Raw genomic sequence first — 24,587 nt, 5'->3', positions numbered from 1 at the left:
GACCTGAGAGTCATCCTACAGGCCAATCTGTACCTCACCCTCAAGCCAGTCCACTAAGTCCCATCAGTCCTACCTCTTAAATTCTCCTGCTTCATAATAATTCTCTCCCTCTCAAAACTGCCACGTTGCAGGCCACCACCACCATCACTCACTTGAGGGACTTCAGGAGCCCCTAACTCATCTCCTTGCCTCTCATCTGTCCTCTTCCAATCCACAATTCAGCTAGATTAGCCATCACTTCAAAAAACTAACACTAACACGAAAAGATATCTGCACCCCCATATTCACCACAGCATTATTTACAACGGCCAAGATATGGAAACAACCTGAGCGTCCATCAGTGGATGAATGGATAAAGAGAATGTGGCATATACGTAGAGTGGAGTATTATCTAGCCAGAGGAAAGAATGAGGTCTTGCCATTTGGGACAACACGGATGAACCTTAAGGCATTATGCTAATGGAAATAAGTCAGAGAAAGTCAAATACCATATGATCTCACTTATTTGTGGAATCTACAAACAAAAAACAAGGTCATAGATACAACAGATTGGTGGCTGCCAGAGAGAGAGTAAGGTAGCTGCAGAGTGGGTGAAAGAAGTCAAAAGGTACAAACTTCTAGTTATAAGATAGGTAAGTCATGGGGATGTACTTCATATGGCCGTTATAGTTAATAATACTGTATTGCATAGTTGAAAGTTGCTAAGATCTTAAAAGTTCTCATTACAAGAAAAAAAATTATGTAACTGTGTGTGGCGATGGACATTAACTAGACTTAGTGTAGTGGATCATTTCACAATAATAATGGATCATTATGTTGAACGCCTAAAATTAATGTTTTCTTGTCAATTAACTTCAAAATAAAATAATTTTTAAAAATAAATACAAAACCTAATTTAAAATTTCAAACTTGGGCAGCTCAGCGGTTTAGCGCCACCTTCAGGCCAGGCCCGGGATTGAGTCCACGTCTGGCTCCCTGCATGGAGCCTGCTTCTCCTTCTGCTGTGTCTCTCCCTCTCCCTCTCTCTCTCTCTCTCTCTCTCTGTATGTGTGTGTGTTTCTCATGAATAAATAAATAAAATCTTTTAAAAAGTTTTTCAAACTTAATTTAAAATCGATTTAAAATCCCTTAATTGCTCTTCCTTCCCATCAAAGTAAAGTATAAATTCATTAGCACAGCTTCCAATACCTGCATTCCTAGACCCCTCTCTCTCATCAGCCTTTTTTCCCAAGGCACCTCTAGCCCCAACGCACACCCGTCACCCTTTGAAATCCTCTGCAACATTCTCTTTTGCTTCTCTTGCTTTCCTCTCATTTCCTACTCTGTAGAGAAATGTATTTTTTCAAACTCCTCCTGATTGTGACCGCTATCAAAAAAAAAAAAAAAAAAAAAAGAGGGCAGCCCCGGTGGCTCAGCGGTTTAGTGCCTGCCTTCAGCCCAGGGTGTGATCCTGGGAACCTGGGATCAAGTCCCACATCAGGCTCCCTGCATGGAGCCTGCTTCTCCCTCTGCCTGCATCTCTGCCTCTCTCTCTGTCTCTCATGAATAAATAAATAAAATTTTTAAAATCAAAAATTAAAAAAACTTACATCCCAATCCAATACACCTATATAATCATATATATAAACACTTAACTAAAAAGGTTTCATAGAATAACATACTATACCTTTAAGGTCATAAAAATATCTCCACACAAGACTGTCTGGAGACTGTACATAACTGGGATTTATAACCAGTTCTGCCAAGTTGGGAGGAAGGTTGACCCCCTGATCCTCTTGTTGCTTCTGGAACGTTCTAATGAAATTAATTCCACCTTCAGGCTGAAACACAGAAGAAATTGTATAATGTAGGGGCACCCCGGTGGCTCAGCGGTTTAGCGCCGCCTACAGCCCAGGGCATGATCCTGGAGACCCTGGATTGAGTCCCACATCGGGCTCCCTGCATGGGGCCTGCTTCTCCCTCTACCTGTGCCTCTGGCTCTCTCTCTCCTCTCTGTGTATTCTCATGAATAAATAAATCTTTTTAAAAACATTGTATAAAGTGTTTGTGAGACATTCTGCAAATTTTCGTAATAGAAGGATAGGTGGCTGAGGACAGGATAGTGTTGAACCAGTGTGCTTTTCAGTGGTCTAGTCAAAGGGCTGACTGACCTCAATCAGCCTAAGGCTTGTGATATTTATGACAATCCTCCAAGTTCTCAGTGCATTTTGGCTTTAAATATGTTGATGTCGGGATCCCTGGGTGGCGCAGGGGTTTGGCGCCTGCCTTTGGCCCAGGGCGCGATCCTGGAGACCCGGGATCGAATCCCACATCAGGCTCCTGGCGCATGGAGCCTGCTTCTCCCTCTGCCTGTGTCTCTGCCTCTCTCTTTCTCTCTGTATGACTATCATAAATAAATAAAATTAAAAAAAAATACAAAAAAATCTTTAAAAAAAAATAAATAAATATGTTGATGTTTTATAATCATCATAACTCCTACAAAAGGATACACTGGTTCTCATATTTACCAATATTCTCCTAATGACTCATTTTTTTCCTCTTCTCCCTTTAACATTAGACCAGGATCTGCTGCAACATAAATCTCACCCCCCCCCCCCCAAATAAGTTTCTAAATTTATCACAGAACTCCTTCCAGTTGCCACACACGGGCCATCACCAATTCTTCTGATCACCCATTTGTATTGTCAGCATCCGTATCTGGCCCTCTCCGATCGCGCCCGGCCCTATGAGCAGTCAGTCCCTCCAAGATAACAGAAGTATTTAGAGAACAAGAGTAGCTTTCCTTCAGGAAAACAATGAGCTTCTCTACATTAGATTAGGGAAACAGAATTACATCATCTGTAGCAACCTTCTCCCTGAATGAGCTTAAGGCTTTTCAGAGACGTAAATTATAGTAATTGTTATTAACTCTATCAAAACTTTTTGACCAATTCACTATAGTTTCCTGTGGAAATCCTTCATAAAGGAAAGTAAAAGCTAAGTCAATTTCAACAAGTTTTATATCTTTAGCAGGAATACAGGTTATGTTCTTGAGTTCATTACCCAACTCTTACCCTACTAATTGCTACCCTAGAAACACAAATACTCATGCTTTCTTTGTGCCTATGTAATGCACACCCTCAAGGAGGGATTTGTTTTCAGCAGTGGTACAGACCTTAAGTGACCTGGAAGCAATGTCTTCAGGTACAGAAAAAAATACATCATCAACGTCCAGGGTCTGAAGTTCATCATGTGTGGAAAAGAAGAGCAAGAAAAAGCAGTCTTCATTTCCCACATTCTTTATCCAGTGTAGAGTATTTTTAGGGAAGAAGATCACTTGGCCGGCTGTTACATTGTACGTGGTAACTTCACCACCATTAGCCACCACCCCAATCCATGCTGTGCCCTGAAACATAAACAGAAAACATATTTTACGCCACTTTAACGTTTCTCAAACTTTTTTCACTACTTCTCTTATAAGGTACCATTTTAGTCTTTTTTTTTTTTTTTCACTAATCACCACCCTATGAAATTTTAACACTACAATGTGGGGATCCCTGGGTGGCTCAGCAGTTTAAGCGTCTGCTTTCCCCCTGGGGCGTGATTCCGGAGTCCTGGGATTGAATCCTGCATCGGGCTCCCTGCATGGAGCCTGCTTCTCCCTCTGCCTGTGTCTCTGCCTCTCTCTCTCTCTCTCTCATGAATAAATACATAAAATATTTTTAAAAAAAGAAGTCTTTGTTGTGTCTACACAGGCATGTACAACTCAGTTCCAGATGGGTATTAAAGATCCAGGGAAGGGCAGCCCTGGTGGCTTAGTGGTTTAGCGCCACTTTCAGCCCAGGGCCTGATCCTGGAGTCCTGGGATCGAGTCCCACATCGGGCTCCCTGAGTGGAGCCTGCTTCTCCCTCTGCCTGTGTCTCTGCATCTCTCTCTCTCTCTCTCTCTCTCTCTCTGTGTGTGTGTGTGTGTGTGTGTCTCTCATGAATAAATAAATAAAATCTAAAAAAAAAAAAATCCAGGGAAAGGTAAACTTCTAAAGAGCTCTCTCCAAGTCCACAGGCAGAGAACAGCAATAAAGTGTGTATCTATTCATCTCAGGGGACCAACTACTCCCAAATGCCCAGCAGAGACAGCACAGTAGCCAGTGGGGTAGGCACTGCAGGGCCATGCACACTGGCCACCCCAGATGCCCACTCCTCTTGAGGCCACTCCTTCCAAGGCTTTCCTGAAGACACTCAGAAACAAAAGCGCCCTCCATGGGTGAATATGCAGGAGAGGGGCTTTCTTCACATTCTATTGGCTGGTTCCTTACCATGTGAGTGAGAGATCCTACAATTTTCCTGGGATCTAAACAATATTCTAGCCCACATGTATTTCCTTTACAGTTGAATTTTTTTATATTTTTGTAATTAAGATATAATTGACTCACATTAGTTTCAGGTGTACAACATAGAGATATGATCCTTGTACATATCATGAAATGATCACCACCAGTCTAGTTTTAACATCCACTTGCCTCATTAGAATTTTGTCTTATGACGGGAACTTTTAAGATCTACTCTCTTAGCAATTTTCAAATTTATAATACAGTATTATTAACTAAAGTCACCATGCTGTATATTATATTGCATGATATATTCATTTTGGAATATGAGTTTGGAACTGGAAGTCGTAACTTTTGACCATCTTCTAGCCCACACTTTGAAGTTCAGATTATAAACTGGACATCCAGAACAGCTCCCCAGACTGAGCTGTATTCCTGGCCTTTTATCTACTGGAACACGCTCCAGACTAATTTCCCAACCTTGGGGTCTGTTTTTAAGGGTCCCCTTCTCCTTACCTGCCTTTCTTTCCTCCTACTACCCTGCCACTACTCATCCAGAGCCATGGAAATTAACCTTTTAGAGACTTTTTTTTTTCCCCAAAAAAAGATTTATTTATTTATTTATTTTAGGAGACGGGGAGGGGCCCAGGAAGAGAGACAAAGAATCTCAAGCAGACACTGAGCGTGGAGTCTGACACAGGCCTCAATCTCACAACCCCGAGATCATGATGTCAGCTGAAACCAAGAGTCAGAGACTTAAACGACTGTGCCACCCAGATGCCCTGAGACTATCCTCTTTTACATATTTTATATACGTGGTAAAAGACAAAATGTCAGAAAACATTGACTTTGTCCCAGTCCAGCCAACAACTACAGTTTACCTTTAGAAAAGTGAATCTTTCTGAGCCTCCATTCTCTCCTAAGAATAAGAAGTTTTTGGTCTCAGATAGATGAAACTAATCTCTCTTCCTATTGAAAATTCTAAAACTGAATGAATTGCTTTAAAAAAAGGAGTTTTAATAACACAACAGAAATATGTCACATGACACTGACTGATCTCTTAACAAGATCACGGGGGCAAGACCAAACTCTGAAAGTGCCATGAGCGCTTAGTCACTGCTCCTCCCCCAGTATGTGGAATACAGAAGGTAACAACAAATACTTTTTAGAATTAATGAATTATTTGAAATTCAAGTGGAAAATGCTCATATCACCTCCAGCTCTCTTTCACGTGACTCCCAGAAATTCTAAAAAGTCTGAACCACAAAAGGGCATCCAATTGCCCTGATCTTAGGGACTCCACAGGCTGAACACCAGCAAATTGCTTTTTTTCCTTAGAAGAAAGCTGCCATTTCTTTGATCACTGGATCAGAGCTACGAGTTTCAGCTTTGGCTCAAAGGATGGAACATTAATCTTATTTTAACAATAGCGAGTGAAAAATGATTTCATACTGAAGAAAGAAGTTCAAAGTGATGCCAAGATTAATTACAACAAATAGGTTACCGCTTCAGGGCACTGCTAACTAATCTAATTGAACACACCGCCAAAGCCTGGGTGTTGCCCGTCACTTATTTGAGTAGGTTTTGCAACAACTAAAATAATAGCTGGAGGACACACAGCATAAACACTGAGGCGCAGAACACAGGCCAACTGGTTATACCTGTACAAGGTAGCCATGCTCATTAGCATTGAAGTGCCAGTGAGGGGCCCGGAGGCCATTGCTTTTTATTCTCAGGGTCCCCAGAGTCATCTGTGATCTCTGACTGTTCAAGCTGCTGCCAAAGGCCTCTTCTTCAACGCTGAGATACTCTTTGACGTCATTCCTGTACCGGGCCCACTGGATTGCACCACCGGGGAATTCAAACACCTGAAAAGTCACAGGCAAGCAACCATCAACATATGCAAGCCACCTGAAGGACATGAGGCCACTGGGGCCTGCAGAGTAAGTGGGAGGCAAGACAGAAAAGGCTGTGGTGAGGAGTGAAGACTAGCATCCCAGAAGAGGAAGGATGGGTCTGTGAGACTCCAGGAATGACAGTAGTAGTAGCCCCCGGGCTTTCAGTCCAGCCCATGACAGATGTGAAAGGAACACCTGTCCTGACAAGAGAATAGAGAGCTTTGCATTTGTCTATCCACAGTCCTCCCCTTTAACTGGACACAGAGCTGGCTATGAGACACAATCTCTGCCTGGGCCAACAGGAATCCAGCCCTTCCTTCTCCCGATGGCTCACCTCCCTTTCTCTAGATGGCCAACAGTTGGCTCCTTGTCATGAGGAGAGAACAAAGCTTAGTACACACGCGATGGAAACTTTGTTTTGAAATCACTCTTACAATAGATGATTCTTTTTCCTAAATGTGTGATTCATACCTTGGATTTAGGCAAATGATTAAGAAACTGGAATTTTGGATCAACAGCCTTTTGCACTAGGGGAACCGTTGTTTGCAGAGGCCCGGCTTGGAGTTCTAGATGGACTTGTGAATGTGGCTGAGAGTTCTGAAGATAAACCAAGGAAAGTATCAGCACTCCTACTGCTGTGGTGACGGTGCACGCCAAGAGACACACCAGGAAAATGCGCATGAGTGACCACTGCCTCTTCTTCTCCTAAGAGAAATTATGAAACCATTATTTTCTATTCTTGATGCGTTAAAAAATATGGCCTCCTTTCTCAATTTGGCTTATATTTTCTTTTACTTAAAAAATGCATTTGTCGAATAAATATACTCAGTAAGATAATACATGTGTAAGTATGAGTATAATAAATACAAACATACACACAAACATATCCCATACACTTCGCTGACACCCAAATAAATAAGGAAAAAAATGAACCTATGAAACGCTGAAGCACAGAATAAATTACTAGAAAATGATGTAGCCAGTTCAGTTTGATTATAAAATACATTCCAGTGCAGCTAATTAGTCCCTATTTACCAACCTCTTCGCCTGAAAATTAAAGAAGTTATAAAGACTATATTCTAAGAACTTCTTAGTTCCAGAATGTACATAAGCACTTACATATATAGGTAATAAGCATGGGGAAAGTAACGTAACTAGCATGACAGGTCCACGTATTTTTTTGTTACTATTTCTTGGTTTCACATTACAAATACATGAGCTAAGAGTTTATGAGACAGAAAGCAAATCAAGAAATGCTCAGAGCGGGGATCCCTGGGTGGCGCAGCGGTTTGGCACCTGCCTTTGGCTCAGGACGCAATCCCGGAGACCCAGGATCGAATCCCACGTCGGGCTCCCGGTGCATGGAGCCTGCTTCTCCCTCTGCCTATGTCTCTGCCTCTCTCTCTCTCTCTCTCTCTGTGACTATCATAAATAAATAAAAAAAATTAAAAACTTAAAAAAATAAAAAGAAATGCTCAGAGCAGGAGATGCTACCTTTCTAAAGAGAATCACCTATGGAAAGCTGGTCTAAAAGGGCTCCTTCCCTGAGCTCTGCATAAAGGGTTAGGGGGAGCTCATCTCAAGAAGTAAACCTCCACCTTACCATTCTGTAGGTGGTGTTCACCTTCCCCATAGATGAAGCATTCTGGGCAGAATCTTCTTGCATTTCAAATGCTGAGTTGTCCATTTGCAAAAAGAAGCAATCAATTCACTGAAAATAAAAAAGGGGGGAAAGCGTAGCTTTAGCTGATGAGGAGATCCCTGGAGAAGTGAAGAATGATAACCCCTAAGTAACGGAGTACTTATATAGAGCTGAAAGTTAAGGAAACAAAATAAGGAAGCTACAACCTTGGTTTAAAAAAAAAAAAACCCCTAGAAAGAATTGCCAAATTAGAAGCCAATAAAACACTTCTGTTGGTCCTCAACTCTTTGCCAACTGATGACGAATACACAGATAATAACTGATACTGATTTCCTTCTCCACTGTATGCCAGGCATGGTACTAATCACATACATATGTGACTGATTGCTTACAGCAATCCTATCACGTACCCTGAGTCTTGCCATTTTGTGGATGAGGAAACCGAGACGGAGGTACAGTAGCTGCCCAGCTGATATTAGCATCAGAGCAAAGTGCTGCCTATCAGAAGATTTTTCATGACACTGGTTCTCTGCAGAGTTTCATGGTGGGTGCTTAGTCTAGTACAATCTATTTTCACCAAATCGGTCCTGCCGCTAAACAATGGACTGATTTTCCATGTGCTTTCTTGAACAATTATGTTCCCTGAAATTTAAATCTTCATTCAAAATTCCCTTCCATCATATTTCTTGGTGACATATGGTGGCCTGAGTCATCTAAAAACCACTCCTATAATCTATAAAGCAGTCATCCATCCTTCTCTGCTTTCTATCTTCTTATCTGTCTTCCTTCAGTGAACATAGGTGAATGCGAACTATACTCCAGACTGTCTGCTACTCCTGTGCAATCTCATGAGGCCTCTGAATAGCTTCTAGTAGGAGAAATGGAAAGGAAACCACTATCAAAGACTGTGCTGTGTAATGACACAAGCATGCATGGTGCCCTGTGAGGACAGAGAAGACAGGGATTGCGTCGGAGATGAGACTTCTCTGAAATCATTTTTTTGAGCTGAGTCTTTGAGTCCCAACACAGCTTCAGGAGGTAGGCACGGTTAGTCAGTTGCGTTCTATTTCCCATCTCTGGCTTGTCTATAAGCAGTTCCGGAACATAATGATAGAGATGTACACCCTATCTGGGTTGGGCAGCTCAGGTGCCAACAAAGATGCAGGTTATCACTATGCTGAAGTGAGGAAGAGCTGACACTGTGGCCTTCCTATCATATTTCATCAAGTCTAAGATGCAGCAGTGTGTCACACCAGTGTAGCCTTTCTCACCAAGACCTGGAATTTCAATTAATGTTACTGATTTTGAGGTCATAAAATATTTAAATTGTTTATCTGTGGGGCCAGTAAAGTGACATCATCTTGTTATCAGGGTACCATAAAATACGATGTTTTTCCTGTTTGATTTTCCCTGTGCATTTGTTAACTGGAATGAATTCCACACCTTAACATTTCTGAAAATGGGACATGTTTTATAATGAAGGGTCTCTAAGACTGAATGAAAGCATGCTATTTTTCCTTGGTCTTATCAGCTAATGGTGCTATATGAATCTCCAACGCAAGTTTTACACAATTTTGTATTTTGCCATTTTTCTTTCTCAGAAGTACGAAACGTAATCCTGTCACCAGCATTATCTGGGAGCTACATTTAGCATTTATTTAAATGGCAAGACAAGCAAATCATCATCCAGACTATATGAAAACTCACTTCAGCACTAAATCAAAGCATGCTGCAGCCAGATGAGGTCCTTTCGACCTTTGTGGATAAGAAAACAGAGGGCGGGCCCTGGGTGGTATAGTCAGTTAAGCGTCAGACTCTGGGTTTTGACTCAGGTTGTGATCTCAGAGTTATAATCTCAGGGTCATGGGATCAAGCCTTGCGTCAGGCTGGCTTGGGGTTCTCTCCCCCTCTCCTTCCTGCTCATGCTTGCAGTCTCTCTAAAATAAATGAATACATCAAGAAAGAAAAAGAAAAGAAAAGAAAGAAAGAAAGAAAGAAAGAAAGAAAGAAAGAAAGAAAGAAAGAAAGAAAGAAAGAAAAAGAAAAGAAAAGAAAAAAGAAAGAAAACAGGAAAAAAAAAAAAAGAAAGAAAACAGAGCCCAAAGAGGCTAAGTATTTTTCCCAAAGTAACACAGTAAGTCCCTGGCAGAGCCAAACAAATGTCCAGCTCTTTCACTTTCTGCCAGAGATTTTCCCATTTCCATTAGCTGCCAGAAAACTTCATGTCTCTGATGTACGTGTAAATAGTTCAAGGTGAATTGAAGCAAAAACAGCTGAAAGGAATATTATCAAAATAATTTTAAGACATATGAATGTAACTGAGGTGCAGCCCAATGGCCACTCAGTAGGGGGTAGCTAGCCATTCCCATCACCCTCAGGAGTCCAGTAGTTTCTACTAGACCAGAAATGCGTGGCAGGCTGGGAAGGAAGTAGGTGGGGCTGCTCACTGAACCAGAGTCTACAAGCAGTAGCCAAATCACCAAGTCAGTGCCAGGCACATATAGAGAGTAGAACACTGGTAACCCCATTTTTCAAGCACCCCATTTTCGTAACACACCTAATCACACTTTTTTTTTTTTAAATTTTTTTTTTTTTTATTTTATTTATGATAGTCACAGAGAGAGAGAGAGAGAGAGAGAGAGAGGGGCAGAGACACAGGCAGAGAGAGAAGCAGGCTCCATGCACCGGGAGCCTGACGTGGGATTCGATCCCGGGTCTCCAGGATCGCGCCCTGGGCCAAAGGCAGGCGCCAAACCGCTGCGCCACCCAGGGATCCCCTAATCACACTTTTTAATCACTCTTTTTAAAGAGTTTATTTATTTATTCGTGAGAGACACAGAGAGCGAGGTAGAGACACAGGCAGAGGGAGAAGCAGGGAGCCTGACATGGGACTCGATCCTGGGTCTCCAGGGTCACACCCTGGGCTGAAGGCAGACGCTCAACCCCTGAGCCACCCAGGGGCCCCTAATTATCACTTTTAAACAAGAGCCATACTACTTCTACTTTGCGGCCAGAGACAAACATGGGTTAATGCCACAAAATTGGGAAGAACAATTAACAAATGCATGCCAAACACTTTGGTTTGGATGTCAGAATGTTCAAGCTACTGCACCTTCAAACAGAAACACCTGAAAATATCCCCTAAAGTTCACTTACACTGTCAAATGGAATAACTGCACAATTGAAACATAATTAGGAGATACGAACATTTGTTATTCACCAGTGACCCCAAAATATTCAACCGCCATAGGGCACAACACTGAGTAGTCAGAACAGAAGTAGCTAGTTGGCGTGGCCGCTAGATGAACGCGAACTAGATGAACATCAGTCCTGCCCAGAGTACAACCAGGGCACCATTTTAGAGTCAAGTGGTTAAGGTGCAAATTCTGGAGCCAGACCACAGAGGTTTGAACCCTAACTCTGCACTTATTAGCTGTGTGACTAGGGGCAAGCTATCCACCCTCCCTTGGCTTCAAGTTCTTTAATTATACGATGGGACTAACGCAGTTGCCTTCATAGAAGCCTGACAGGATTGAACTAGTTAACATATATAACGCATGTAGCTGGGCAGACCAGGTGGCCAAGCAGTTTACCGCCACCTTCCGCCCGGGGTGTGATCCTGGGGTTCCGGGTTCGAGTCCCACGTCAGGCTTCCCTGCAGGGAGCCTGCTTCTCCCTCTGCCTGTGTCTCTCTCTCTCTCTCTGGGTCTCTCATGAATAAATACATAAAAAAATCAAATAAATAAGGCATTTAGCATAGTGCCTGTACACAGTAAATGCCCAATTAATGTTTGCCTGGCTCCTTTTTATTTGTTTATTATTGTTACTATTATTTATTTATTTATTTATTTATTTATTTATTTATTTATTTATTTTGTGTGTGTGTGTATATATATATATATATATATATATATATATATATATATATATGTTTTTATCAGAGTTCGATTTGCCAACATACAGTACAACACCCAGTGTTCATCCCATCAAGTCTCCCCCTCTGGCTCCTTTTTAATAAATGCAAGTAGACTTGCTATAATATCTACATATTGTTTTTAGCTTTTTAAAAAAAATTCAATTAGCCAACATACATTATATCATTAGTTTCAAACATAATACCTTTATTTTAATACAGTATAAGGACCCTTGAGTTCATGAACCCTCTATGACCTTCCACAATAATTCAAAGTACTACATCCTTATCTGTTACCTTTTTTTTTTTTTAAGATTTTATTTATTTATTCATGAGAGTCACACAGAGAGAGAGAGAGAGAGGCAGAGAGACACAGGCCGAGGGAAAAGCAGGCCCCATGCAGGGAGCCCAATATGGGACTCGATCCCAGGACTCCATCATCACACCCTGGGCTGAAGGCGGTGCTAAACCACTGAGCCACCCAGGGATCCCCTAATCTTTCTCTTTTAATCCCTTCATCTTCTTCTAATCTACCTTCCCACATTTGATATTATTATTATTTTTTAATATTATTTAAACCATGGTCGCTTTAATCCCCAAAATACAAAGTGCTGGGAAGAGAGTGGGAATCTTTAATATCTATCAGTAACCATCAGATATCTGACAAAAATCTGTTTTGTTTTGTTTTTTTAAGATTTTATTCATCCATTCATGAGAGACACAGAGAGAGAGAGAGAGGCAGAGACACACAGGCAGAGGGAGAAGCAGGCTCCATGCAGGGAGCCTGACGTGGGACTCGACCCTGGGACCCCAGGATCACGCCCTGAGCTGAAGGCAGACGCTAAATCACTAAGCCACGCAGGGATCCCCCAAAATCTATTTTTTAAATGTAAGAAATAGAAATCATCATTAGAATACCACAGTAATAACTGCTGCAGGCAAGATCCCTCAAAAGTACTAAAATTATGGGTCAAAAACGCTGAAAACAGCATGTATATTCTTAAAAGGTCACTCTCAAACATTTGATAATTACACAAAGGTCAAGGGGGGGTGGTTCCAAGTGCAGGATCCTGGAAAGTGCCATCCTAGCCAAGTGAATAGAGTCAGCATCACGTGTGACACATCCTGACATCACGCGACCTCTGCTATGATGTACAGAGGGCAGATGACCTCTGTCTCTGGAGCCTTCCAACAAGGCAGGACTCTCCGTCTAATCATGACAAAACATGAAATAAACCCAGACTGAGTAACACTTTCAAAAGTGGGAAGGTCATAAAAGGCAATGAAAAGACAAGAACTGTCACAAATTACAAGAGACTAAGGAAACATGACAACTAAAGGGGTTGGATCCTGGAACAGAAAAATGACACTATGGGGAGAAACAAGTGAAATCTGAATAAGATCTGTAGTTTAGTTACTCGTATTGTGCCAGATTTTGAAAATTGTTCTATGGTTATATAGACGTTAATATAAGAAGAAGCTGGGAGAAAGCCACCCGGAGTATCTGCAACTCCGAGGTCTAAAGTCTATGATTATCTTAAAATAAAAAGTAAAAAAGAAGAGCAGAAATGAAGGAAGGAAGGAAGAAAAGAGGGAGGGTGAGCAGAAGAGGGGAAAGAAGAAGGAGGAGGGAAGAAGGAAGAGAGAGGGAAAGAAGGAAAATCCTGAAAAATAACTGATGGGGGAACAGGGCTAGCTGAGGGAAAAGCACAGCTGATATCCCACAGACAACCCTGTTCCCCCCCAGGGTGGGATAGGTGTGACATTCTTCAGGAAGTTTCCAATTGTCTTAATGTTGGGGCCTAGAGGGAAAAGCAATCTTTACCTTGACAACGGGCAAGGCCTCCAGTATCTTGTAGGTCCTCCTTAGCATATTAAAATCCTTTTGAAATCTTCCTTTTCCTCTTTGCCTCCCGCCCCCCCCCCCATCTCTCATGAATAAATAAATGAAATCTTAAAAAAAAAAAAAAAAAGAAATATTCCTTTTGCTCACCTCCCTCAACTCCTGGGCATATAGCCATCCCCCCCACCCCCCACCCGGACCCTGGGACCTGTGGGCTCTTCCTGCCCACAGGTCCTGTCCCCCTGCTTTAATAAAACCACCATTTTGCACCAAAGCCATCTCTAGGACTTCTTGGTCGTCAGCTCCAGACCTCACCTATATTCCAAAACTTCATCAATAACCATTACCCCCTTCTGGGGCACATGAATAATTTCTATGTCCCAACATCCTTAACAGCTAGATGTGGCCACATAACTGAGTTGTAGTCAATGACCTACGAGCAGAAGTGCTCTGTGCCATTTCCGAGCTAAGACTTAAAAAAAAAAGAGGGTGAGCCCCCACCTTGCCCCTCTGCCTTTCACAGCCAGATGCAGAGATGCCCCGTGGGATGGCACAGCCACCAGACGAAAGGAGTCTAAGTCCCCAGTTCACTGGGTAGACAAAACCAGCTGCCAACCAAGAACTCCCATTTTAAACTCCTGCATAAACAAAAGATCAAGTTTTTTTCTGTTATACCAGGATACATCTGGGCAGTTTATTTTTTACCACAAACGAAGACAAATACATTTATACCCTCTCAAGCCCTTATTTTTTACTAAGGTTTGCTGCCAGATTTTTTTTTTTTTTTTGACGTTTCTCTCCATCACAAGCACTAGGAGCATACTAACAATAAATCTGGCAAAAGTGCTAAGTGATGCTGATTGCAATATCTATCAAACAGGGGTGCCTGGGTGGCTCAGTCAGTTGGGTGTTCAACTCTTGACTTCAGATCAGGTCATGGTTTCTCTGCCGTGAGACCTTGCCCTGCGTCAGGCTCTATGCTGGGTAGGAGTAAGCCTGGGAGCCTCTCTCTCTCCCTCCCCTCGGCCCCTCTCCTCTCTCTCTCTCTCTCTCTCTCTCTCTCAAAAAATCTACAAAGGGGCTAACTGAATGTAATTAAGATAGAACTCTTCATTAAACGACTGGAGTTTATTTTGCTGGAACACATCCAGTCACAAAAAAATACTGTTTTCCTTGGATAAATGGGGCCTACACGATCTTGTATGCCAGGCCGATGAGGAGGAAAAGGCAGTGCTTCATGTTCCAATAGGAACATTTCCCCAGATTCCCCCAGCTCTAAGTTATCTGCCTCCTATAATAATTCAGGTGGGAAAGGCTGATAAGCCAGTGTTGGGCAATTCTTTCTGATTACTTCCTTTGAAATCTCTACCAGTAACAAGATAGGTCAAAAAAAAAAAAAAAAAACAACAAGATAGGTCAATGCTCTCATTATGCAAATGTTTCTTATCTGCTTTGCAACTTCCAGATGACCACTGGATATGAGATACATGAGGATGGACCAGACACTATGGACATGGCCAAAATCCTAGATGCCACAGACCCTTGCCTCAAAGACTCTACAACGTAATGACTCATTCCAGCCAGCAGATGCACAAGGAAAATCGAACAGAGAAAATGTGCTGTTTTATGGCACCCTGATAAGATGAGGGAATCACCTTACTAGCCCCACAGATAAAACCTAAACAATTTAAGTATTTTATATCTTCAAAATCAATGCCATATATTTAAATTCCAGGTCTTAGTGGAAAAAGGCTCAATACAGACCCTCCCTGCTCCTACACCATTATCCGTTCCAGAATGTTCTCAGGAAGAACTCTAACATTACAGGTGTTATGTGGTTAGGAGCTTAGGTTAGACAACAGTAGGAATGAGCTCAAACTCACGAAGTTAAGAAAATGAAAATATTCTATTCGTTCAAGTCCACGAGACAGTCTGATCTTGGACTAACCTTGCTATAAATCAGTTTCCTCGTGTGTATAAAAGTAAAGCTGGATTAAATGGCTGTATGACAGTCTAGCTCTACTCACTTGGGTTAAGGATGTAGTTATTTTAAGAAAGCATTAAATTGCTAGCTTCCCAACACTCCTAGTTTTTCAAGATTCTGTTGACATAATGATTCAAGATATTCAACATTCCAATTATTTTTCTGCAAAATAAGTTGCTTCATATATAATTTATAGTGTCAATCTAACAGAATATTAGCAGAGAAAGAGAACTCCAGGAAGGCCGCTGAGTGGCTATATAAACAACAAAGTCAGCTGAGTCCAACTCCAGAATTCTTGTTATAGCTTAAGGGGAGCAGATTTTGCCAGCCTAAGATATGCCTCTTTGGCATATTGATTATTTTAAACTAGTTATTTTTCATAAACAGCAGAAATGAGAGAAACTCTGAAAACCAAGGAGAAGTTACCTTTCTGTAAGAGATTTGCCTTTGTAAGGGCAAATCTCATTTGTAAGGGTGTTTCCTCCTTGCTAGGCCAGGTAGGGCGGAGGTGACTCAGGCTTTAGAAACTCTTATCAAGAAGAAGGCGCAGAATTAATCTGCATAACAATCTTACTCTATTTACCGGGTTTTTCCCCCGGTAACCTCCCATCGCTGATTCCCCACCCGCAACCAACACCTTTTTTCTTTAGCAGAAGATGGTCTTTAAGGTAATGGTTTCAGTCATTACGGGGAGCTACTCAGTTTTCCTGGGTCTCTCCCCATCTTTGCTGGAGGTATGCGTGTAATTATCAACTTTTGTTTGATTTTCTCTTGTTAATCTATCTCATTACTTCTTAGAACAGCCAGAATAATCTTGAAGGGCAGAGGAAAATTTTTTCTCCCCCAAAAATATTAACTTAATGCCCCATATGTGCCAAGCGTCATTCTAGTTGCTTGGGATATAACAGTAAATGAAAAAGACCAAAGTTCCCTGCCCATATGCAGGTTACATTCTAGTAGAAGAATCAGAACCAATAGATTATTATTATTATTTTTTTAAGTGGTAGTTTTCATCCTATGGGGCAAAGCAGAAGTGTGTGGTGTGGAAGGGAGCAACTTTAAAGTGATCAAAATTTCCTAGAAAAGAAAGGCTCAGCTTTATTGGTGACAAGCTATGTGCCTATAGGAAAGGAATATAAATTGCGTCTTTCTAACTCTTAGGCTAGATGAATGTTAAAAAACATTCAACCGAGTCCATTTGAAGATCTAATTGGCTTCATTAAATAATTTATGAATGGGCGGCACCCCATCTGGCAAATGGAGAGGAGAGCTCCACTGAGGTAAACAAAAGAAAGGTTTTTAAAGGCAGAGAGAGGGTATAAGAAAAGAAGGAATTAGCATGGAATACATTGTTTAGGCCGGGCTGCCCTCCTACGGGGAGCTGAAGAGCCTATCAGTACATTTCCTAGTAGTGACCAGGTAATTCCATGGTGATTGATTGGTTATAGGTTATATTCCTGGGGTGGGGGTGGGGGGTTGAAACTACAGTTAAGTTAGGTACTAGGTCTTGGTTTACTGAGTTAGGGCCTTAACGGAAGCGATACCATTTTGGGCCTGTGTTTTCCTTTGTAACACAGCCTGTAAACTTTGATCCTATGATACTTTTTTTTTTTTTTTAAATTCACAAGGCTTTGGAAGCAAAAGTATAAATTATTTCTTTAAAAACAACAAGCTTTTAATAGCTACAGTTTCATCTCCCGTCTGTGTGGGCCCATAATGCCCCTAAATACAGCAAGCTCCGTCTGAACGTGCGTGGTTCCCTGTTCTTGACCCCTCACCTGCCAAGTGCCATTTACTTGCTCCCTTCTGTCCAATCTAACCCCCCTAGAACTAGGTAAGTGCTCCTATAATGCATTCTCAGAACACTCCGTGGGTCTCATTTGAAGCTCCCATTTCAGTTAATTGTAAAATTGTTTGTTACATCCATGCCTCCACTGCCAGATTATAGACCACGTAGAGCAGGGACATCATCACCCAAGCCTCGCATAAGACCTGGGACATTTAGTAGGCAGGCGTGAATAAATGATTCATTCTTACATGCTCTTCACATTCCATGCGATCATACTTCTTCCCCAAAACCATTATCTACTAGTAACCAATGTGCCCAGCCGTCATCAGTCTCCCTGTCCTACCCTTCTAGAATGCTGTTAAATAGAAGACAATCGAAGTAGTCAATGAAATTGTACACAGAATAGTTTTTAAAAACACAACATAACAAAACAGGTATGGCTTAGTGATATGATGAGCTTAGTAAGAAACATTCGTGTAAACTGGTGTATACAGTCCAAGTTCTGTCACTACTGAAAACAGCCCATTGCATCTGCAGCAGCTGGAGTTTTGCCCTCCATCCACTCTTTTCTTTCCTAGAGTCCATGATGGGGAACAGAGGGCCACCTGAGGACAAGGCATGAGCCTGGGTAGCACAGTGACAAGTCCTTGAAACAGGCAGAGGGAACTTCCTCTGCGGACTCAACTGCCTCGATGTTCACACTTTGCTAAGGGCAGGAGGCAATCCTAGTCCGACCCCCAGTAGCCTGTGAGTCTACTTTAACATATAAAAATTCCTCTAGAAATTTCCCTTTATCTCTAGCCCCCCAAGATACATGTTGGCGATCACCCCCCAAGCACACGGCCCACTGATACACATCTGAAGGGTCTCAGGACTCAGGTTTTATTAGACGATAATAAGTGACCTTTTCCCAATAATAACCAGCCCCCTCAAGGTCCTGGAAACCTTGCTCCCAAAATTCCTCAGAGGGTTCGCTATCCCCAAACCCCTCCCAACTCCCAGGTGTATAATCAGCCGCCCCTCACAGGCCCAGGGCAGCAGCTCTTCCTGCCCACGGGTCCTGTCCCTGGGCTTTAATAAAACCAGCATTTTGCACTGAAGACATCTCAAAAATTCTTTCTTGATCATTGGCTCCAGACCTCACCTATATTCCAGAACTTCATCAGTCCAGACCTTAGTCTGTAATACAATTCTCTGCTACGAGGAACAAGAACCCCTCATTCCTTGAAAGGAGGCTATAACTATGTCTCATGGCAGGAAAAAAAAAAGGGATCTGAAATATCCCTTTGTTTCCAGAAAGCAATGATGTTTTCAATAATATCAACACAAAGGAGACTTTCACAAGCCAGATTGTGATAATTTGGGTGTCGAGTAAATTCTATCGTGGCCAATTGGGACATAGCGTACCTGTAAAATGTTCAATGATACTCTAAGTCCACAATGATACTCAAAGGATTAAAGGTAAAAAGGGTGGATAAAGTAGTTATAATATGAAAGGATTAATAGAATATATTCTATATTTTAGTAGAAAAGTATTAATATACAGGGAACTGGTTCTTCTATTAATAATATTTCTATTCATAAACTACAGACATATGTGTATTTCTATGTAGACACCACAGCAAACACAGGGAAGGGAACAGTGAGTGACCTGAGGGATAGTAGGGAAAGTAGATACTATACTCAAACCAGGAAGGACTGAGGGCACCAGGGGTCACATGTAAAACTGGAAGGAAGAGCGTCTCAACAGCTACTCAGCCCCTGTGCTTACACACAATTACCCAGTAAAAGAAGGGTTCACCTGTGTCTTCCAAAAGGATACATTTCTAAGAAGAAGCCATAATTATAGAGCCAATCCTCATCTCCCAGGAGGAAAAAAACCTTCTAAGATGGTCCTACTAATTATAATAAGATTCTTTACGGAATCTGTAGAAGCTGCTTTTAGGCAAACAGGCTTGGCTGGAACACACTCAGGCCCGTCAGGCAACCCATCCCAAAATATCCATAGGCCTTAACTGACCAATGGGCCTCTTACAATCCGGAAGTGTTGCCAGAAAAGGGGGGATTCCATATGTCACCATACCTCCTCATCTTCCTCCTTTAAGAACAGCCCCCATCCACTGCCTTGAAAACAGCCTCTCCTCTGCCATCCTGCCCACTGCTCCCTTATTCAGGAAACTTCTATCCCCTTTGCTCTGCCTCAGGTGAATCCTTTCACTGCAGCACCACAGGCCTCCACCCGACTGTTGCTCCGCACTTGGGGGCCCCCCTCTGAGCAGACACCCCATTTAGACACCACAGAATGGGTACATTTTGAAAAATGCCAACACACTAGGTCAATCAAGTATAATAACAGGACAATGGCTCAGGCACTCCAGGCCTTAGGCTGCAACTGAGTCCCACAGGGCTATAGGTATTCCATACACACAGAGGGTTACTCCTCAACCTATATTCCAGAAACATTCCTAACTCTTCTGTAAGGGGCCAGATAGTAAATATTTTAGTCCTTGTGGTCCAAGAAGCAAAATCAAAGATATTGTGTAAGTGCCTGTATGCCAAGAAAGAAAATAAATTTCAAACAATTTTTTGTTGAAATTCAAAATATAATGAGTACAATTTTTTATGATCAAATCAATCAATGAAGAAAACTGGATTCTTTGGAGGGAGATAACATTTTGTTTATTGGGATTCAAAATTAATGCCCCTCATCATCGAAAAAATTATACATGTTCATCTATTAATGCTGACCCATATGAAATTTTACATATTTCATCTTTGAAAACATCTTTTCACACAGATAGTTACTAACAAACACTGATACCAATCCACAAGGATATTATTTTAGTTGAGCATATATCATTTGGGAAGCATTTATGGAGTTCCATTAGAGTCTTCACTTGATATTTGCCCTTTTTAGCTTGCCATTACATTTATTACCTCCAACTGAAAGTAAGGTGAATAGATTTTTTTAAAATATGGAAATCTCTTTAGCATTTGCTAGGACGAAAAAAAAAGAAAAGAAAGAAAAGAAAAGAAAAGAAAAGAAGAAAAGAAAAAGAAAGAACGTTGCTGAAACTAGTTTAGTTTGAGCTCCAAAATACATCCCCTGAAAACGTGTGTAGGAGTTGAGATCTTGCTTCTTATTTTAACATTTGAAAGTACAGGAAGTGTTTGACATTACAAGATTCAAACATGAGTTAATCAAAATTCCTTCACCATGGTATAAGATGTGCACATAACTGATGTTTCACCGTGCAGTTTTAGGTGGAATTCATTAAGAAACACTATGAAATCTGCTTTAAAAGCTAACTTCCAAAGCCATTTGGTGCTCCATTATGTTTGAGGCTGGTTCTTCTCATTAAGAAAAATTACAATTTTGGCCCTAAGGCAAAAAAAAAAAATCGTAAGAAAACTTTACTACTGCAGAGCCATCAAACTCATGTGTGATGGAGCAAGAGAGATTTAGATTTCTCTCTCTCTCTCTTTTTTTTTAAGATTTTATTTATTCATGAGAACACAGAGAGGTACAGAGACACAGGCAGAGGGAGAAGCAGGTTCCGTGCGGGGAGCCCAATGTAGGACTCGATCCTGTGACCCCAGGATCACGACCCTGGCTGAAGGCAGCACTAAACCGCTGAGCCACCCAGGCTGCCCTAGCTTCGATTTACAAAAATTCACAGAACTGCTGAAGGTTAAGTCCACAAGAGCAAGTGAAGGGCACCATTAACATTACTTGTCCAGCAACACGCGTAGACCCAAATACTTTCTGCAAAGCACCTGCTAATGAATAATAACCAAAAATAAGCTTCAGGTATCTTACATTTTCACAAGACTTGTACTATTAAGCTTTTTCTTCCTGCTTCATGCATCTTTCAATTACTGGAAGTTGTTATACATCTTAGCAGATTCCACTTCATGTTTAACTTTCATGACTGATTATTCTAATTCTCTGAAATAGTCCTCCTTTATGTAACACACGAAGACTATGCATAGAGGCTAATTCTTTTGTCACTTCAAACACAGCACTGACTTCTGGAATAAAAAGCAAGTTAGTTAAAAAAAAATAAATAAAAAATAATAAAAAACTAAAAAAAATAAAAATAAAAAAAAATAAATAAAAATAAATAAAAAAAAAAAGCAAGTTAGTATGTTACGTCTTTTGTACTCATCAAGAACCAAGGGGGGAAAAAAATTAAAAAAAAAAAAAAAAAAAAAAAAAAAAAAGAACCAAGGGGGGGGCACAGGGTGGGGGCACAAGGGAGAGAGAGAATCTTCAGCAGGCTCCACGCCCACACTGGAGCCAACACGGGCTCCATTTCATGACCCTGAGCTCATGACCTGAGCAGAAACCAAGAATCAGATGCTTAACCGACTGAGCTGCCCAGGTGCCCCTCATTTGCCCTGATTTTTAATTTACTATTGATATTGCTTCTAAAGTCATCAACTCTTTGGTCAACTATTCTCCCCAAAAAGCTAATCGTCTTAAACAAGTTTATTGGGATCCCTGGGTGGCTCAGCGGTTGAGCATCTGCCTTTGGCCCAGGATGTGACCCTGGCAGACCCAAGATCGAGTCCCTACATCGGGCTCCCTGCATGGAGCCCGCTTCCCCCTCTGCCTGTGTCTCTGCCTCTCTCCCTGCGTCTCTCATGAATAAATAAATAAAATCTTAAAAAAAAAAAAAAAAAGCTTATTATCTCCAGACACATCCCTTCAGTTGTTGGAATCAATTACAATTTAATTAACCCACCATCAATAAATAAGTTTTCTTTATTTGGCTAACAAAGCCACTCAAAACAGTGCAGCTTCAACCTCATTTTTATTTTTTTTTTTGTGAATACTGCTGTGATTATCACAATTTTTTTTTCTAATTTGACTGTTGCTTTTCTGTGAATTAGAAATACTGCGAAGAGTACTTAGTCTAGTAATGTTGATGTAGATTGTATTATCTTACTTCTGTGTCATAAAATATTCTTTTAGATTTTATTCAATCATTTAAAAATGTAAAAAAAAAAAAAAGCCCCCAAACATTCTTAGCTTGTGGACTGTACAAAGGCTAGCAGCAGGCTAAAGTTTGACCTGTGAGTCAAGGTTTGCCTACTTCTGCTCTAGAACACAATTATTTCTCCCCATGGTCTAGAAAGGTATGTGATAAGAATCCGTTAACTACCATTTATTGGGGGCGCTGGGGTGGCTCAGTCAGTTAAGCATTGACTCTTGATTTCAGCTCAGGTCATGATCTCAGGGTTGTGAGACTGAGGCTACCACAGGTGTGCTGGGCATGGAGCCTGCTTAAGATTCTCCTCTCTCTCCCCCTCCCCGTACTCTCTCTCAAAAAAATTTTAAAAAAATAAAAAAAGAAAGAAAACCCCTAAAAACTAAAAAGAAACAATCTCTCCCTTTCTTAAAAAAAAAAAAAAAAAGTCACCATTTATTGGTTTCTTCTCCAAGAAGGGTAGATCCTGGTTCATTAAAAGGATAATTATTTCTACTAGATTGTTTATAATCTAGATCCTGCATAACTACTGGCTGCTCAGTTTTAAGTGAGTCCGTAGCTTTCAGGAAACTCCATCGTTGTGTCTGATTTTACCCCTTATTTCAACTTGCCCTTTTCAGTTGAGGACAGAATGTGTGGCCCTTGGGTGAGATACTGTTAGAATTATTGAACCAAAGTTCAGGTTTGGGTCATTCTTGACCAGTGAGGCCTTCCAAAAGCCTGAGAAGCCCCCGTTATGCAGGTAATGCTAAATTTGGACTTTTTTATTTGAATCTGACATTATGGGTCACAGAGAATGCTATGAAAAATATATGCTACGAAATCTAAGCATTTCTAGTACCTAAAACTGGGCTATAAGGATTCCAGCTCCTAGTTTTATATTTCAGAACTGTACAAAGATGGCTCAATGGGGAGCTTCCCCAGCACTATTCCCAGTGGGCATTAGAGAAATCCCTAGCATTCCAGTCATCCTGAAAGATCCTCCCCTCTCCTTCTTGTCCTTTATCTCTATAACTAACTCACCCCTTCATGTTTGGGGGTTCCTTTTCATTGCCATCGCCAGGTGGAGCCCCTTCACATTGACATCCCACTGTATACAGATGAAAACGAGGGAGGAACTAAGTCACATGCAGGCTAGGATGTGGATGTCATTTCGCCCCCCTGCAAAGTCACTTCATGTGCACAGGCTCCAGGTAGCAATCCAAAATTTCTACTAATCCTTGAAAAGCCTACCCTAAGCAGCATCTGTTAGTTCCAAATAGTGATGTTACCAAACTTTGTATTACACTTTGTCGTCCCTTTCCACCTCGTTTCTCCCTGACTTAGAATGAAGAGATATTGGGGAAGCTGTGGTCACTGGCTCAGGGAACCAGATGAATGTGCTTTAACCCTCTGAGTGGGGAAGAGGCTGCAAGGATGATCAGTAACAAGGGCACTTCCCTTGGACCTCCCCTCCCAGTGCACGACGGCAAGCCTATGTCTTGTGACGACCCTTTACAACGGCCAAAGGCCAAAGCATGTGCCGAAGCTCACACACTTCCCCGTTACGCAATTCTAGGGTGGCTGGCGAGCCAGAGACCTGGAACGACGCACGTCGACGGTGCTCCAACAGGAATCCTGGGGCTCAAGTGTGCTGAAGAGAGTCAGGGTCTTAATCATAAAGTCTTACATCTAAAGATAGATCCAGTTTACAGAATGGAGAAGGATGCTTCTCCTAAAAAAAAAAAAAAAAAAAAAAAAAATTATACCTTATAGTGGGAAGGAAGAGGGAGAAAGACCCTGTCTTAACCTACTCCTGCACAGTCTTGAAGAGTTGTAACTGGAGAATGAATGGCAGGGGTTGAGCTCAAAACCAGACTTGTGGGGGGGCGGGGGAGGGAGCCAGATTAGGGGCAATAAACCAATCAAAGCAGTGTCTTAATTTTGTTATTTTCAAAGAAGATAGTGCCCTCTAGTGAGAAAAAGGTTTTAAGCAGTCCTTACCAACAGCCCTATTTCTACAAAATAGGCAGCTACAGAGCAATTATGATCAGCTGAAATTCTGAAATAATTGTATTTACCGGCGATATCTGATGCCAGATACTCAATACGTGCAAGGCACTGTGCTAAGCAAGCTTTTCACGAGTACTATCTCGTTTAACACCGTGTGAGGCAGGTACCATTAACTCTGCTTTATAAATTGATCTTAGAGCTGCAATTTGCCCAAGTTCCCCAGCT

The 24,587-nt window shown here is 41.5% G+C and overlaps 1 protein-coding gene across 2 annotated transcripts in view; it reads right to left on the bottom strand.

Annotated features, from left to right (window-relative positions):
- The window catches only part of LOC121482043, a 29,422-nt gene extending 5,348 nt beyond the window's left edge, over positions 1 to 24,074 (bottom strand). The window contains exons 1-6 of one of the 2 annotated variants that reach the window (XM_041739806.1): positions 23,950 to 24,074; positions 7,809 to 7,916; positions 6,677 to 6,910; positions 5,969 to 6,175; positions 3,155 to 3,385; positions 1,667 to 1,820 (exon numbers count right to left, since the gene is read on the bottom strand). In XM_041739806.1, coding sequence (XP_041595740.1) covers positions 1,667 to 1,820; positions 3,155 to 3,385; positions 5,969 to 6,175; positions 6,677 to 6,910; positions 7,809 to 7,892 — 910 coding nt within the window. In that variant the 5' untranslated portion in view covers positions 7,893 to 7,916; positions 23,950 to 24,074. Of the gene's footprint in view, positions 1 to 1,666; positions 1,821 to 3,154; positions 3,386 to 5,968; positions 6,176 to 6,676; positions 6,911 to 7,808; positions 7,917 to 23,949 lie in introns of those variants that run through there. The other variant, XM_041739807.1, reaches the window with a different exon arrangement.
- Positions 24,075 to 24,587: the final 513 nt, after the last annotated feature.

This window comes from Vulpes lagopus, chromosome 24, assembly GCF_018345385.1.
Source record: "Vulpes lagopus strain Blue_001 chromosome 24, ASM1834538v1, whole genome shotgun sequence".
Taxonomy (NCBI): domain Eukaryota; kingdom Metazoa; phylum Chordata; class Mammalia; order Carnivora; family Canidae; genus Vulpes; species Vulpes lagopus.
This window is presented reverse-complemented; position numbering and strand designations above follow the sequence as displayed.